The sequence below is a fragment of the Caretta caretta genome, chromosome 10 (assembly GCF_965140235.1).
Source record: "Caretta caretta isolate rCarCar2 chromosome 10, rCarCar1.hap1, whole genome shotgun sequence".
NCBI lineage: Eukaryota > Metazoa > Chordata > Testudines > Cheloniidae > Caretta > Caretta caretta.
In genome coordinates, this window is record NC_134215.1 from 79,397,174 (window position 1) to 79,414,440 (window position 17,267).

The 17,267-nt window shown below is 42.7% G+C and overlaps 1 protein-coding gene across 8 annotated transcripts in view; it reads right to left on the reverse strand.

The window, feature by feature from the left end:
- The window catches only part of MEGF11 (multiple EGF like domains 11), a 380,480-nt gene that overhangs the window by 79,127 nt on the left and 284,086 nt on the right, over positions 1–17,267 (reverse strand). For all 8 annotated transcript variants that reach the window (XM_075133231.1, XM_075133230.1, XM_048866672.2 and 5 more), the window contains exons 12-14: positions 10,779–10,899; positions 8,744–8,907; positions 8,031–8,133 (exon numbers count right to left, since the gene is read on the reverse strand). In XM_075133231.1, the coding sequence (XP_074989332.1) occupies positions 8,031–8,133; positions 8,744–8,907; positions 10,779–10,899 (388 nt within the window). The remainder of the gene's footprint in view (positions 1–8,030; positions 8,134–8,743; positions 8,908–10,778; positions 10,900–17,267) is intronic.

The following is a 17,267-nucleotide window of genomic DNA, read 5'->3' on the forward strand; positions in this document are numbered from 1 at the left end:
AAAACTGGATTGTGCCCTAACTTTGGTTCAGATTTGGTTTAACACAAACACAACTAAGTCTGCTTTAGATGAGACTCTGGGTCCCCCCAGATATCGGTCAAGGAATGCCACTTCCATAATTAATAGCGGGACATCAATGAAATCTTTGATATAACTTCATAATTCATATTTTTGAAAATCTGCCTTGTATCAGCAAGAACCATACTTAAAGGGTCCAATCAAAGGGAGAATGTTTAAGCATAGAATGACATTAAAATCTTATCAACTCACTTGAAATTAAGTCAATGAAAAATTAAAGCTAATTTCTAATAGGCCTATGTTACATTTATAGACTGAAGGGCACTTGTGGAAACTCAGAGAGTAACCACATACCTTTTCAGATGGAAATGATTTTTACATTTGAAAGGCACAGGCCAGAGGAGAGAGAGAATAAAATAACTCCTGAAATTTCTAGTTTTCCCATCTGTTTAAATCTAATATAAGGATACAGAATAATCACAAAAATAAATGATTAATTTAAAAATCTGGGATAAGACTGCCAAGAATGATAAAGTTTAAAATATGGCTTGTAAAATCGTATTAGACATCTAGAAATTGTATGTTTAATAGGAATTTGCTGTTGCTTCATTCTAATATTTTATGCTTAGTATCACAAATAGAGAAAGTGTGAAAGTCTGATTAAAAGAAAAAGGCTTATTTGTATCACAACATAATGCACTTTGAAGTGCTGTGTATCAACCTACTATTTATTTATTTGGTATAAGCAATCCGTCAAGCCAAACCACAGCGTTCTTATCAACAATGTTCAAGGCATGAGGACTTCCAGGAAGTGGAGTTAGTTTGCAGTCCTCAACAATGTGCGTCATGGTTTGTGGTGCCCACACCAACATAGTAGCCTGTCTCGAATGCCACTGAAATTCCTCTGCAGCACAAATTCCATGTCCAGTATGAAACTGGTTCAGATGGCTCCATTGCCTTCGCGGTTAATCAAACCCGGGTTGATGTTGAGTGAGGTCCGAGACAAGATACTTATTTGTCACTTTCTCTGCGGATCATGAAGCTCACCGCGTGTGCTTTACTGTAAATCCTGCACCCAGTAAACTTATCCACAATGGGTGCTCTGAGGGCAGACAACTATGTCATAGATTAAACAAGTTTTTAATTAATAGTCGATGTGGACATATCACGCAGTTTTGTCACAAGCTTTGATACGCTTTCCTCTCTGTGAACACTGGGCAAAGGAATATTGCAGAGAACTAGCAACCATGGTAGAGGAGTAGATTTAAGTGTTCCTGAAATAATACGTATCAAACTACGTAAAAACCTATTGTAGTTCCTTTAAAATGCACTACTTCTAGATTTTTCTCCTGGTTTTAAATGCATAGGGCCAGAGTCTACTGTCAGTTATGCAAGTGTAAACCTGGAGTATCTCCACTGATGACAATAAAATTATTCCAGTTTACACCAGGGTAACTGAGGGCAAAATCTGACCCTGATATTATAAACCAAATATTGCAACAAATGGGGGACGTATCATGTTAAAATAAACATTCATTTTTATGGCATTTTATATTTTTTTTAAATGGAAAGTCTCTCTCTTTCCTCCTTCCTTGCAAAGTGTATCATCTTCTCACAAAGAGCCCAAATAGAGAGAAGCTAAAAATACCTCCGAGCTCACTGTCAAAGTGGACACTGTTTCTTTAAAATTCAAAAAGGCCTTCCCTTGAGTAAAAGGCTTATCCGTTTTACTGAATTAATGTGCCCACAGGAGGGAAGAAACATGTTTCTGTGTTTGAGTGACAGTGCAGATGTCGCTTGCAGCCTGCAAATTCTCTCCAAGGCAAAGTCTCATTCCTCAAAGCTAACTTTAGCTGTGACCAACCTACGTTTCCTGACCCCATTAGCTCACTTATACAACCACATGAGGAAATCCCTACAATTTGAGACTTCCACACCCATTGTACCATATTTCTGGATGTAATAAGAGACAATTAGGCTTTATATGGCTAGCGATTTATGAAAGTGATTGAGATTATGGATGACAGTAAATGCATATTGTGACTTTGTATTTGTTAGGTCAGAGATGCAACTTAATCTTGTGAATCACAAACAAACTGAATTGTTTAAAAGCACCAGTGAAATAATGGGATACCTTTTTCTCAACAGCCCAATCATTTCCCGGACTGTGTTTGCAGTCCTGATTAATTAAAGGTAAACGATCATGGGCTCTTGTATTAAAAAAACCTGCTGATTCTTCCCAGTGGAGTTTATAATTAGCCACACTGTTGAGTATTTTCCATCTTATGTTTACAGTACAACTCCATTTATTCTACATGTTTTGGGGACATCAAAATCATTTGAATAATCAGAGGAGTTACTGGCTAAACTAAACTATTCGCATTGGGAGAGTCTAGATATTATTGGCATTCTATAAAAATCAGAGAGAGAGAAAATAAGACATAACCGGGATTCAGATTAGAGCATTTCAGATTCAAGGAATTCAGATAAACAGGACTATGCTGACCTTAACTTTTAAAGGATCTGAAAATTTTCCCACTATCTATACCTTGTTATTTAATCCCACTGCAATATCAAAAAGGATAGCAAACTCTACACCATCACAGTTAACTCGAAGGGTTAGGCAGAACATTCGGAGTCAGAGCAGAGAGGAATTAGACACGTTGTGTGTGTCACCACAGACCGATGGCTTTGTTTAGCTGTGTGTGTCAATGTGGTGTGCGATTGTGAAAGGTGCTAGAATGTCGATCTTGGAGATGCTGCACAGCTTTGGCAGTGGACGGTTCCGCGCACAGTCCTGCCCATGTCCCTTTGTCCTGGCACCGAGTGTTTTTCCCATCCCAGAAGAAATTTTCAAGATTTGAAAATTTTTCCCATCCCAAATCAGGATGAAGAGTTGAACTCTCAGAAGTTTTCACAAACCTCACAAATATTTTCAGTTTAGGTCCATGAAAATGTTTTGATTTGATTTCAGCCCTTTTTTTCCTGTTAGTCTAAATTTACTAATATTTCAAAAGGACAAGTCATTTTGACTTAAAAACCCCAAACTTGCCAATTCAAAAATGTTGAAATGGAACCATTTCAATTTTTTTCCAAAATTTGTTTGAGTTTCTGGTTAATAAATCGGCACTCCTGTCCAGCTTTAGAGGTGCCATCTGCAGTGGTGACAGAATAGATCTGTGTCCATGACTAATTCAGCTCTTGGCCTTTCTACTGAAACTACCAACAAAGGGGCCAATTAATGATAACTGGATGCTGGCATCTGTGATGAGGTCATTGCCCATGCAGAACTGAGCTGCAAACACCAAGCTCATTGGGCCAGATTGGGCTCATCTCCTGCATGACGGAGGGGGTAGATGCAAGAAGCTTCCCCACTCTTGTGCCTCTGTGCAAGAGTTGGGTCCAACTGTAGCCCTTGAGCTTTTCTATGTGCAAGGCCTATTCCTGGCTCACGCCACTAGCCACAACAAAGGACGGGAGGGCCAAGCAGGCAGGGCTCAGAGAGGAGCTCCCGCAGCACCTCCCTTTTACAAGGGTGGCAAAGTAGCTGTACTTCCTGGGACCTGCTGCTGACATTATGTCTACTTCATTGACAAGGTCTACCAAAGCTCATCCTGGGCTGGGCCACCAAGGCAAATGAGACCATTATGTCCAATTTCTAGTTACAAAACCAAAGAGGATCCTGGTCTGAACTTATGTCTAGAGCACAGAGCCTGAGTGCCCCGGCTTTCACCAGGTGGTCTGGGACTCTTGATTCTCTTTGCCCTGTTTGCTTGCATGCTGCTGCAAACCAGCAAATATTCCAGCATGCATTTATCCTCTAGCGTTCATTATCTCACACGACAGTGTTTACTATCTCACAAAGAACTCAGTGTGCATGACGTCCCAAATTAACCCACTACAATTAACATTAAAGCACTCCATGTTTGAGGGCTTTCATTTTAACCTGAATGTGCAAGGAAAAACCACCTTCCCAATGACTACCATGTTGGCAGGTCTAAGGCCGATGCCCACGGTTAGCTGGAGATTAGAAAGAAAATATAAAGTGATGGGTGCTGAAATACACAATCGATCTTAGAACAAGAGAGACCTTTGCGAATCTTTAAAAAGCTCTGAGTTTGCTCATTTCAGGCTCAGTCTTGCTGAGTGCTGAACCCTCTGGCTCTCCTGTCTAGCAATGAACTCAAGCATGTGCTTTACTTTAATTTCAATGAGACTACTCAAGTGCTTAAAGTTAAGCAGGTGCTTAAATGCATTGTTGACTCAGGGCCCTGGGCACTCAATTCCCTGCGGGATTGAGACCTTATTTCTTAGAACATGTACCACTTCCTCATGTGGAACAAAATTCAGCAGCATGTGCACATGTCTGGGATCTGATTCTGGCCCAGGCTGAACACATCTCACTTGGCTTCTGCCATCTGAGAGCCCTTTGCCAACTTTTCTTGTTCTTTTAATCATAGATGCCCTCCTTCCAAGACATCTCCAAAGCTACTAGTAACATGATAGTTATGTGTATCAGGCCGAGTGGTCCTTTGGGGGTTAATTTTCAGTAATAAAGACATGGAGAAATTGTCCCAACTCTCATCTGTTTACTTGGGTCCAAGATCTACCTTTGAACATATGTGTGGGACTCCTACGGACGATAACGTACATCTCTCTGAAGGTAGGATCTGGGCCAGAGTGAGCACTTACAGCTTATTGCTGACATAGTGAATTGCTTATTTATGCACACAGCTGGTCTATGCAACTTTGTGATTCCAATGCTGATACTTCTGACTCCTTCATCCCGCTGTCTGTTACAACCACTGATTGCATCTTGTCTTAATCTAGGCTGTATACTCTGCAGGATACAGACTGCCTCTTGCATCGTACACTGCCCAGGACAACTGAGTCTCAATAGGTGCCATCATAATACAACTGTGGGTTGGGGGACTACTAATAAATACCCTTGTATACTCAGTCCCTATGAGGCTTTCCCACCGGCCCTGAGTTTTCTTACCCAGTCTTTCCTGTGTGCTCCTATCATCTTATCTGTCTCTGAAGGTTTATATCAGTAACATCTTGAAAACCTACTTTAAAGAACATGGGCTGTATCTTCCCCTTGATCTTTGCACAGAGGACTGGCATCAATGGGAGTCCCAAATGTGGCATGAACATACAGAGTATGCTTTTTCAGATGAAGTTTTGTGGCCATTAGGGTAAGAAAGTTACATGAATTTCTCTGCTCGGTGTGAGTGGGTAATAAAAATCTTCAGACGTTCCTGAACTTTCCTCATCTTTTACAGGCCATGTCTAATTAGTAGCAAACTCAGAAAGCACAAATTTTATCCCAAATTATTTATCCCATTGTGTTTGTAAAGCACACATCACAGAGTAGTTCACAACAACTTCAGACCATAAGATTAATCTTCTCTGATGACATTCTCACCAATGTGAATATATAATTATCTAACTGACGAGTCTCTGAAATTACATACTTTCAAACTCAAATGAGTCAAATTTATCCTTTTATTTGGTGTTAAGCCAAATGGAAAAACACTGAAAGCAGAATTGACAAAATACATGTTGGCTCTGTCTATCAGCATTTTTCATGCACCTGTCACATAACCATCTAGATGTCAATTTCAACCGGGGCTGAAATTCTAACCTAATATTTTCTTCCCTAATTGGAACGTGATCCTGAAGTTACTGAAGTCAATGGTGTTCCATGCCTGGAGAATTTGCAGGGTGCAGTTAGGCCGTAGCAGGTAACAAGTGTGTATATTATCCAGTAGTGAAAGAAAAAAACCAGGGGGGTACTGCAGATACTATCCTTACTTTTAGCAAGAGCGGTTTGCGCCTGCGTGTGGGCTACATTTGCAAGTGTGCCTGTGTTTGTGAGAACAAGGGTAGAATGTTTATGGGAAATCTTCCTTTTGGCTATATCGGCCTGAGGTATAGAATAGCAGTTGAGGACAAGAAACACTTTTTTGTGGAATGCTACATGCAAAGAGGTGTTCAAAGAAAATATCCTAGAACCAGGGCCAACTCCAGCTTTTTTGCCACCCCAAGCGGTGAAGAAAAAAAAAAAACCCGATTGGGCTGCCGCCGAATTGCCACCGAAGAGGAAGAGAGGGAATGAAGAACTTGCCGCCCAATTGCTGCCGAAGACCCGGATATGCCGGTCCAACAACACAGGGAGTGCCACCCCTTTCTATTGGCCACCCCAGGCACCTGCTTCCTTCCCTGGTGCCTGGAGCCGGCCCTGCCTAGAACATAGTAAACTCTTCTCCTTCCTACCTCCAAAATTATACTCAATTCTGGGATTAACTGTACTTTCATAAGATCATGTCATCTCTTTTGGAATGGTGGCCAAAAAAACCTGTCGGAAGGGGTACCCTCTAATTGCTCATTGAAAAGTCAGCAATAACACACAATCAGCCTGATGCATGGATGTACTGATGGCAGAGAGGCACCAGGACAGCTGAATGCCTCTATGCCACTGAGACGTAGGTATCCTGAGCGAGGAATGCAAACCCCAGAGTGTGTTAGTGAGCTTATACAACGGATCTGCTTGGGGAAGGCCAGTTGCTAAAGTATGCACATCCAGTATGCTGTTTAAAAAGAAGCCCCGTTTTTAAAGAGTGTACTGCACTTTTTATTTTTACATTATAAAAATTGTTTTCAAATTTTAAACCCTTCACGTGGCTTTGTCTGCTTTTCTCCTGAGGAACGTGAGCTGCTGTGCTGATCATTCCACTCAGCAGGAGGGATGCAGAGGCTTATGCCATTAATTAGGACTTGGGTTGCAGGATCCTGAATGTGCTGGCTGCTTTTAGCTCAAACCACCCATTGCCGCTCCTGTTCCAAATCTTACATTTCTTAGGAAAGCAGCTGAGTTCCCCAAGCAAGCTACCATTAATGCAACTGCATTGTTAATGTATCTCCCATTGCTACTGCCACCCTAGGGCAGCAGGGATAATGATGTGACTTTGCATTCAAAGCCACGAAGATAAACTTTCATTTTTTAAAAGTAAGTCTCATAGGTTTTCCAGCTGTTGCTGCCCTGCTTCAAACGGAGCAGAGGCTGACTTTGTGTAAGCTGTGGTTTATTTTCATTGCTGTCATCTAGAACCACATCGATATTAAAGGACCCAAATTCGACAATGGGCACAGAGACTCTTTAGCACTAGAATCTCAGTTTCCTTCAGATAGTGTTTTGGGATCTCCAAGGCTGGCCAGCATTCTCTGGGATCTTATGGAAAGCCTCTCTCTGCTCCTTCTATGCAATCAGGAGAATGGACTGCAGAGCCAGCATTAACTTGCTCTCCATACCTACTGTTCTTGGCACTGTGGTTAGTGGGTAAAGTATAAATACAGAGGAGACAGCTACTGGCCATATGATTCTCATAGGAGCTACGCTGCCATAGGAGAAGCAAAAATGTAATGCACCATGTGTTTGCTATCTGCTTTCCTGGAAATGCAGGTCTCAGGATCCACAACGCATTGCATAATGACAGGTTTCAGAGTAACAGCCGTGTTAGTCTGTATTCGCAAAAAGAAAAGGAGTACTTGTGGCACCTTAGAGACTAACTAATTTATCTGAGCATAAGCTTTCGTGAGCTACAGCTTATGCTTAAATAAATTGGTTAGTCTCTAAGGTGCCACAAGTACTCCTTTTCTTTTTTCAGGATCCACAAGGACACAAATGTCTCCCTACAGAGAGGACAATAGAAGAGAAAACTGCACGAGAAAAACTGCAGGTTTCTAAAACAGCTTCCTCGTGACCAAGAATTTTTTTTACAGAAGGGTAATATCTGGCTCAAGGATTTGAAGCCTTCGTCAATGAATATGAATACAAATTTAATCAAAGCCATTTATCCTATCCCCTCATCATGAGCATTTCTGATGGCATAAATTCTTAGAATCTCTCTCCTGTATATCTTGTTTAAAATTATACAGCCAGTTGAGCTAACTAGGTGATATAAGAATCAGAACCGTGCATATTATGCAGAATAGCTTAGTAATTTTACCTGTCCACCCAGCAAGACAGCAACAATAACCAGTGACGGCATCGCACCCATCTGCATGGCTACAGTCACAGCGTTCACTGCAATTAAGACCATATGTTCCATCCTTCCAAAAACATAAATTTAAAAGCGCCTTAGTAATCAGATTTTGGTCCTTAAATGTGCACAATCATCTATCATGCCCATTTTAATGCTAAGTTGCATTTTTTTAAATTAACATGCGACAGTCTGGGTGAAAAAACATGATGCCTACCACTTCTAAAAAAAAACCAAACTCGGAACACAAAACAATGTTCAAGAGACAACGCAGACTACATGGTCAGAGCTCGGATAGCATGTAGTACAAAAGGTAACTAGTCTACTAGTCTGCGGGAGACGGATAGCTCAGTGGTTTGAGCATTAGCCTGCTAAACCCAGGGTTTTGAGTTCAATACTTGAGGGGGCCATTTAGGGATCTGGGCCAAAATTGGGGATTGGTCTTGCTTTGACCAGGGGGTTGGACTAGATGACCTCCTGAGGTCCCTTCCAACCCTGATATTCTATGATACTTGACTACTTAGAACTCTGATCTGTTATTTAAGATTACTTTTTTCATTCCTCCATTAGAGCCTATGACAAAAATGTTCTATCCATCTATTGTATATTCTAGGAGTGCGATACACATCATCTGGGAATATTATTGAAAACAGATGCAGGTGTACTCTACTAATACTTACAGGGCAGGCCTGATCACAGTACTCTCCTTGCCATCCAGGCGAACAAAGACAAAACCCATCCACTGGATTGCAGGCTGCCCCATTGGCACAGTAACATGTCTGGTTACAGTTTAGACCCCAAGTTCCACTTGGACATGGAATGGAGCAGTCAACACCCTGCCATCCTAAAGAGACATGCAAGAGAAACAAAGTTGGGTAGGGTTTCCTCAACTGTCATTGTTAGAAAAAGAAAAACGAACACAGAGCTACAGGCGTCCATTTGCAGCATTACGCCGTTCTCTACAGCCAGCAGGTTAACAAGCACAGCTTGTAACATGTGCACTTTCCACACGGACCAAATGGCCACGTTTCTTTGTTGCACCTAGGATCTGTAAGGTGCAAGAGGGTGGAGGTGGCAGGGAGGAAGAGCACAGAAATTGCAGCCTTCTGATTCTGGCTGGCCCTGGCATATGTTAGAGCAGCCTGGGGCTAAGGTTTGCCTTCTGTTTCTGACTCCTAAGGGCCAGGAGTTGGGTGGGGGAAATATAGGAGACAGCTATGCTGGCTGCAGCAGCTGTGGAGATCTGGTGGCTCTCTGGCCCCAGCACTGCTAAGGGTCTGAGGCAGGGAGAGAATCTGGAACAACCAAGGCCTTTTGCATACTGAAGAGCGGGTATACAACATAAGCGGAAGAACTGCTACATGACACTGCTGGTTCTTTACATTCTATTTTTGTGGGAATGCTCTTTAATATAAAGAAGCTCACACACACACACACGAGCCATTGAGGCTCAGATCTTTACTGCCAGCCACGCAACAGCATTCAATATGCTGCTACTATATGTAATGGAGATTAGCAGAAATACCATGGTTTATGCACTGTAGTGAAATGGAGTTATACAGTGATTGATTAATTCCCGCTTGAAATGCCAGCTTTTATTATTGTGTGCAGCGTTGTTGTAGCCATGTTGGTCCCAGGATATTAGAGACCAGGTGGGTGAGGTAATATCTTTTAGTGGACCAACCTCTGTTGGTGAGAGAGACAAGCTTTTAAGTTTACATAGAGCTCTTCTTCAAGTCTTTATTATTCTTTGCTTCCGTGCTGGTTTAGGGCTCAAGCATGCCATATGAGGCCATACAGGCACTGCTGCCTGTCAGGGGCAGTGAGAAGATGCACAGTCCAAAGAGGGCTTGGAGAAGGCCCTGTGGGCCAGGAAGGCAGAAAGCCTCCCAGAGCTCCTCTGAACACAGGCAGTGCATAGTCACTGCTATCCCCATGGAGGAGGTGCCACCGTCTGCAGAGAGGCGTGTGTATCTGCAGGATGGCCCTGAGGCAATGCTAGCCACACCAGGTCCTGTGTTTGGGGAAGCACTAGGACTGCAGTTGCGGAGGTCTCTGGATGGAGGGAGGTTCCAGTTACCTAGATGGGAGCCAGCCTCACTCAATCAATATTAACAGGAAGCTAACTGGGTAACAGCACAGGGCTAGCCTGGCCCAGCCTTGGCTCGGCCACACAGCGGAATAAGGGGAGGGAGGAAGGCCGTCTTTACTCCTGGGCTCAGACTGTGGGAGAGCACGAGCTACTCACCCTGAGAGAAAGTGGCGGGGAAGGGGCAGAGTGTATGAGGAGCCCTAGCTCTGTTCCCTCCCATTTGCCAGCCAGAGTGGCAGCCCAGGTGCACGCTGGGGAGGGAACTGCTACACAAGATGCAGAGCAATGGGCAGCGGGGGAGGAGTTGCGACTCTGAGTCGCAATTTGTTCTCTGGTCTGCTAGAGAGGCAGTGCAGCTCCGCACCACCGCTTCATCTGGGCCGACTGTCAAATGCAATCTGGCCCGGAGTGAACCCTGCCATTTCAGACTCTTTCAGAAACACCTGGAGATAGTTAATAATTTACAAATGGAACACACTGGAGCTGCTGACTGCGCAATTCGGCTTAGTTGCAAATCAATTGCAATTTACATACTGTTGCATTGTTATACCTTAAAAGGGACAGTGACATTTACAGCACCCAGTGCAACCAGTAGCCAGCTCTTCCCTCTGAATTACATTTACCTTCTCTGCAAAGACACAAGCCGTCCACCGGGGAACATGCCCCATCATTTTTGCAGTTACACACTGACGAGCAGTTGGCTCCGTATGTTCCGGCCCCACAAGTAATGGAGCAGTCACCTCCCTGCAAACCAAAATAAAACCAGTGTCAAGCAGAAAAATATGGATTTCAGGAAATTCTCATCCGCACATAAAGGAGGCTTTCACTTTCAGCAAGGTTCACAGCATACTAAGACTTGATAGCTTAGTCTTCAGTGCTTGAACAGTCACCGCTGAGTCTAGGATTATGATGCAATTAGTGGTTTGATTGACTTGGAGGAAAGGGACAAGTTTCTGGAAGCCGTTCAACAGGAGGTATGAAAGTTCCAAAACCAAACTGCCTAGAACAGATGTTAGAGCATTAACCAAAACACCGCTTACAAAACACACAGAGTCTGACACAAAGGCTCCAAAGAAAGGATTTTTCAGTAACCGAAGCCTAACAGAGCTCATGTGTATTCATCCACCACAGATTGTGGGTGTGAAAAATTAAGTAGTAAAAGTCCATTAGACCTTCACATTGATACACTAACCTAGCTGGCGTGTGCATTTGTTCAGGGCTGGACTGTGATGTTCGACAGAGCCCTGAACAACAGGTGCTTGTAACCTGAATTGCTGGAGAAGCAGTTATGGATGCATTGTGACTCAGACACCTCTCTGGGTTACAGCCCAGCCCGTTTCTGCCTAGCTCTGGGGTAGGGACTCTAGCAATTTGGCCTGCTCCAGTAGCAAATTACAGTGTTCCCTGAGCTGTCTCCGTTGTACTGGCTGGCAAGTAGGGGGATGGAACCAAGACTCTGTCCGTATCCTCTTCACCTGCTGTAGCAAAGGAGTAAAATAGTGAGCAGTATCCCCTTAGTCCTGTATGCCCCCAAGATCTGAGAAGCGCGCAAAAATGCACAGGGAAAGCATACCCTCTCTGCTACTCCCTTGTGCAGGAATGTTGTGTAAGTCACAATCGAGCTCTTACACTGAAACTCTTCTTAGTGAATTCAATTAGAATATGTAGTTAGATTTCACAGAAAGCCACCATGCACTGCTCTGACACCCACATCTTAGTTAAAGATCAAAGGTGCAGATTTTATGCGTGTGCGCCCAGGAGAAGAACTATCACTCCTTTGATGTGACTGTGCATTTATCAGCAGATACAAATGTACAAAATGTCCATTTGCTTAAGTTCTAAAAAAGTACCACCTCACTGGGGGAAACTACGTTTTACAGCACTAAGCAGCAAATAAGACATCAAAAGGACATAGGGTCAGATTTTATAGTACTACAAATCCACAGATGGTTAAGAGAATTTCCAGCTTTCTATTGTACAGTAAGAGACTTTAAGTAAGGGACTTTCAGCCTTTCTATTGTACAGAGAACTCTTGTTTTAAGTGGATGGTAGCTAAACCATACAAATATGCTCTGTCCAGAAGCAAATCTTGTAGTCTAATTTTTTAGCAAATGTAGTGTTTGTAAAAGGTGATGGCTTTCACCTCAGTTGAGAGAGAGACAAGACCCCCAAAAACGCTTGGCTGTGAAGAGGAGCCGGTTTGACAGCCAGGGTTTCTGAAGTGCTCTCTTCACCCCACTGCCATATGTGCCTCCAGACGGATGTGGGGGAACCGGGAGTTGATCTGGATGTTAGAGAGGCATTCAGTCTCTATGCCCGGTCAGTCCTTCGCCCTTCTGCTGAGAGTGACAATGAGGTGGCCAATTAGTGCCACTTATAGACCCGTTTGTTGTGATGTGGAAACTAGAATGAGATTTCCAACTCATTTCACACAGGACATGGAACAGCCAGTGGTCACTGCTAATTTTTGATTACTACAACCTGTGCTGGATTAGAACCGGTGATCTAGAAGTAAAAACGATTTCCTTGTCAAAGGAAAGAAAAGCAGAGCTATTTGTAAAGTCTAGCGTTCAGTCACCCTACTGTGGCAATATAGGGTCTGGATCTAAAATGCTCCAGTAAGGAGGATGAAGGTGTGGCCTAGAGATGGAGTGTCTGGACCTTTGGTTCTGCTGCGAACTCGGTGACTATGGGTATGCAGATGTAACATGCCCCTGTGCTAGCTGTACAATGGATACCAAGGGGCAGATCCTCAGGTGGTGCAAATTCCCCGGACTTCTGCAGAGTTATCACTATCTGCCCCAGCTGTAGGTCTGGTTCCAATAATATGTCCCTACTTGAGTCACAGGGGTGAGGGGTGTAAATGTTTATAAAGCACTTGGAGCTCCTCAGAAGAAAGGTGTTCTACAAATGCCCAGTATCATCATGACAATTCAGCCTTTACTCTGAATGCCGTTGGGTTTTGGGGAGCATTATGGTACGTAATTTAACTATACTGTACTTTGTGGCTTAACCACAGTTGGCCACTTTGTCCCTTCACAGTTATATTTATTGGGTGAACAACCCTGAATTAAAAAAACAAAACAGAACACCTTGTCTCCCCCACCTAGCTGGCTTAATGAGATTTCTCTCCCTGGTTATAACTAGCCAGACCTCCAGAACACTCGCTGAGTGACAACTGCCACATACACTTAACTTCTTAATTATATAATAGGAAAATGCACTTGAACTGTAGCACTGGCATTAAGATATTATTAATTATAAATGCAGAACCAGTTATTAACATTTTGAACTTGATTTGGGAGAATGACCTGTGAATTAAATACATTAAGGTACTGTTAAAGATATGTAAATTCCATGCACCCCTTCCCACCTGCCTCACTGGATAATATTGCAGTACATTTCTATCCAGTTGTTAATGAGTTATATGTTCCATTAAACTGGTATCAAATGTTGTTTATTGGATCTTCCCTCTTGCAATATGGTACTTTATAATTCTATCCTATTTAGTAAAATTAATCAACAGCTGTGCACCTTATGTTGATTATTCTTTTTTTTCTGTGAAGTTCAGAAGGTTAATGAGTGTAGTGAAAAGCCTGAATCTGGTATGTGAGATGGGAAGGAATAGCTAATTCAATCAAATATATATCCCTGAAAACATTACAGCTATATTAAAAAAATCTAGCTATAAATAACCTGATATTTAACATCTCTCTTCCAGAGTGATCCATATGGACATCATAAACTTTCAGAAGCGCTTAATTTGTTTGCTCCAGTCTTTCAAGTTGAAGTTGGACGATAAGGTGGATAGAAAGCTGGCTAGATCGTCGGGCTCAACGGGTAGTGATCAATGGCTCCATGTCTAGTTGGCAGCCGGTATCAAGTGGGAGCCCCAAGGGTCGGTCCTGGGGCCGGTTTTGCTCAATATCTTCATTAATGATCTGGAGGATGGTGTGGACTGCAACCTCAGCAAGTTTGCAGATGACACTAAACGGGGAGGAGTGGTAGATATGCTGGAGGGTAGGGACAGGATACGAGGGACCTGGACAAATTAGAGGATTGGGCCAAAAGAAATCTGATGAGGTTCAACAAGGACAAGTGTAGAGTCCTGCACTTAGGATGGAAGAATCCCATGCACCGCTACGGACTAGGGACCGAATGGCTAGACAGCAGTTCTGCAGAAAAGGACTTAGGCGTTACAGTGGACGAGAAGCTGGATATGAGTCAACAATGTGCCATTGTTGCCAAGAAGGCCAATGGCATTTTGGGATGTATAAGTAGGGGCATTGCCAGCAGATCGAGGGACGTGATCGTTCCCCTCTAGTCGACATTGGTGAGGCCTCATCTGGAGTACTGTGTCCAGTTTTGGGCCCCACACTACAAGGAGGATATGGAAAAATTGGAAAGCATCCAGCAGAGGGCAACAAAAATGATAAAGGGGCTGGAACACATGGCTTATGAGGAGAGGCTGAGGGAACGGGGATTGTTTAGTCTGCAGAAGAGAAGAATGAGGGGGGATTTGATAGCTGCTTTCAACTACCTGAAAGGGGGTTCCAAAGAGGATGGATCTAGACTGTTCTCAGTGGTAGCAGGTGTCAGAATGAGGAGTAATGGTCTAAAGTTGCAGTGGGGGAGATTTAGGTTGGATATTAGGAAAAAAATTTTCACTAGGAGGGTGGTGAAGCACTGGAATGCGTTACCTAGGGAGGTGGTGGAATCTCCTTCCTTTGAGGTTTTTAAGGTCAGGCTTGACAAAGCCCTGGCTGGGATGATTTAGTTGAGGATTGGTCCTGCTTTGAGCAGGCGGTTGGAGTAGATGACCTCCTGAGGTCCCTTCCAACCCTGATATTTTATAATTCTAAGGCTCAATTCATCAAAATGTATGCCCTGTATCCATCTGAATGAAACTTTATGGCTTTAAGGGTCAAATCCAACTCTCACTTACATCAATGGAAAGACTCTGACTGGCTTTAGCAGGAATTGTATCAGCCCTAATTCAGGAAACTGTAGCATTAAAGTCCATCTCCCCTCGTAAAGCACTGTCTGCCTGATTCATGTCGTCTCACTTCCTACAACATCTTCTTCAGGCCCAGTCCTGTGAGATACTGAGCACCTCAGTATTGAACAGGAGCTGAAGCTACTCAGCACTTCTCGGTGTGCTCAGCAATTAATAAGAGCAGGCCCTTCATTTGCTCGAATCCTTAACATGATGGGAACGTCACAGTACACCAAGCATACGCACATGGAATGTCTGGCACTGGTGATGCCGAAGAGTTGACTTGTAATCAGAATGAATAGTTGATTAATAGTACCAATAATACAACCCTTCATCTTCAAAGCACTGTAAATATTAGCTAATTGTTGCTAAAACTAAATGATAGGCTTTTACAGCACTGGGTAGAGATTTGGGCATGCAATGCTCATTATTGTTAATTCTCCCCTAAGTATTGATAGGGTAGGTCCAAGGAACCAAATTCCATCAATAATACAAGCTGCCAGTTCACATCCATCAGCATCAAATATTAATAGACTCATGAGGGCCAGAACATCCATCTTCCCAGATAGCAGTCGATAACATGTCTTGTTTCTGTTCACAAGTAAGGTGGAGATTTCCGTTCCCAAAAACAGTTATTGTAAAATGGAAAGTAGAGCTTAAAAACACACGAAGGCTTTAAGTGCTATTGTGTGAACAAATTCTGGATCCTTAAAGAAATAAGCACTGTTCCTATTCATGATTGCCTTAACAGCATGTGTAAGCTTATTTGTTTCTGTTAAAGGCATGCTCTTGCTATACTTTAAACAATGGCTCTCACATTTTAAGGGCCTGTTACAAAGCTCATCGAAGTCCACAGAAAGGCTCTCACTGACTTTAATGCTCCTAAATGCCTAAAAAGCAGAAAAAATATTGGAAATTGGTATCCAGTATTCTGATGCCAGCTGTGATTCTAAAAATGAGCAACTGTGGCAGGCACAAAGCTGTGGCCATAATTGGTGGCTTTTGTAATTTGAACGTTTAAGAGATGAGAAATTAAAACTTTGAAAAGTGGATAAAATCCAGAGGAAAAGTTTACACTGCGGGACCAAACCTGGATCCATTGAAGTCAATGGGAAAACAGAAAATCAATTTTCCACGGCTTCTGCAATGCAGAAGGCTAACAGAGTTGTTATTGAATGTGACCTTAAGTTCACATTATAAAAACCTAGACAACAGGTTTGTGTAAGTGTTCTTAAGGTCCACGCAGTGCCATCATCTCCTAGCAGAGTAAATAGGAATTGAGGACATTTACTGTCCCACATATTTGGACCAATAATAAACTGTACTCACTATATGACTAATTTGATATTCTGAAAACAAAAAGATTTACAGAATTTTTTATTGCACCATTTGAGTTATATATGCAGCTCCTATCAACTGCAACAGGGGATATCCCATGCACAGGCCCTCAGAGTTTACAATGCATGCACAAAATAGATGGAATGGTTGCAGAAGGGCATGTACAGTGCATTAGGTATGTAGAGATAAACAGATCAGGAAGACAAAATATGGGAGCTGTTTGTGGCTGGTGTCTGTGTGCCCAGATAAGCTGATTGCTATGGATTTACTTTATCAAAGTACATATTTATATGTGCATATATACATAATAGGTCACACCAACTTGCTGGTATACAGGATCTGTGCACTGGTGCAGATCACAGATACAGCTCTGTAATATTTACTTATTTAATTGTGACATTTACAATCAACGCAAAGTGGTTCTCTCCAAACATTCCCCCAAGGTAAACATATGGTATCCAGCAAAGTGAACTGGCGGAACTGACTAATTTCCTTAATGACATTCCAATGGAAATTTTAACGTGCTCTTCTTAGGCACATTAACAGAAATATGGAACTTTGAACTTTTTATCTGTTTTCTCCTCCACCCCAGACTCCAGCAATTTATTCATGACCTTACAATACAACATCTTTAGTTTTCCAGACATAATGATGTCCTCTGGCAGAATTCCTTTCCCCTCTGGGCGATACTAATTACTCCCTGCAGATGTTGTTATTGGTGCTAATGATATAATGCAGAAAAGAGGTTAGTGCAACAACCATAAGGTTCTTGTTACTA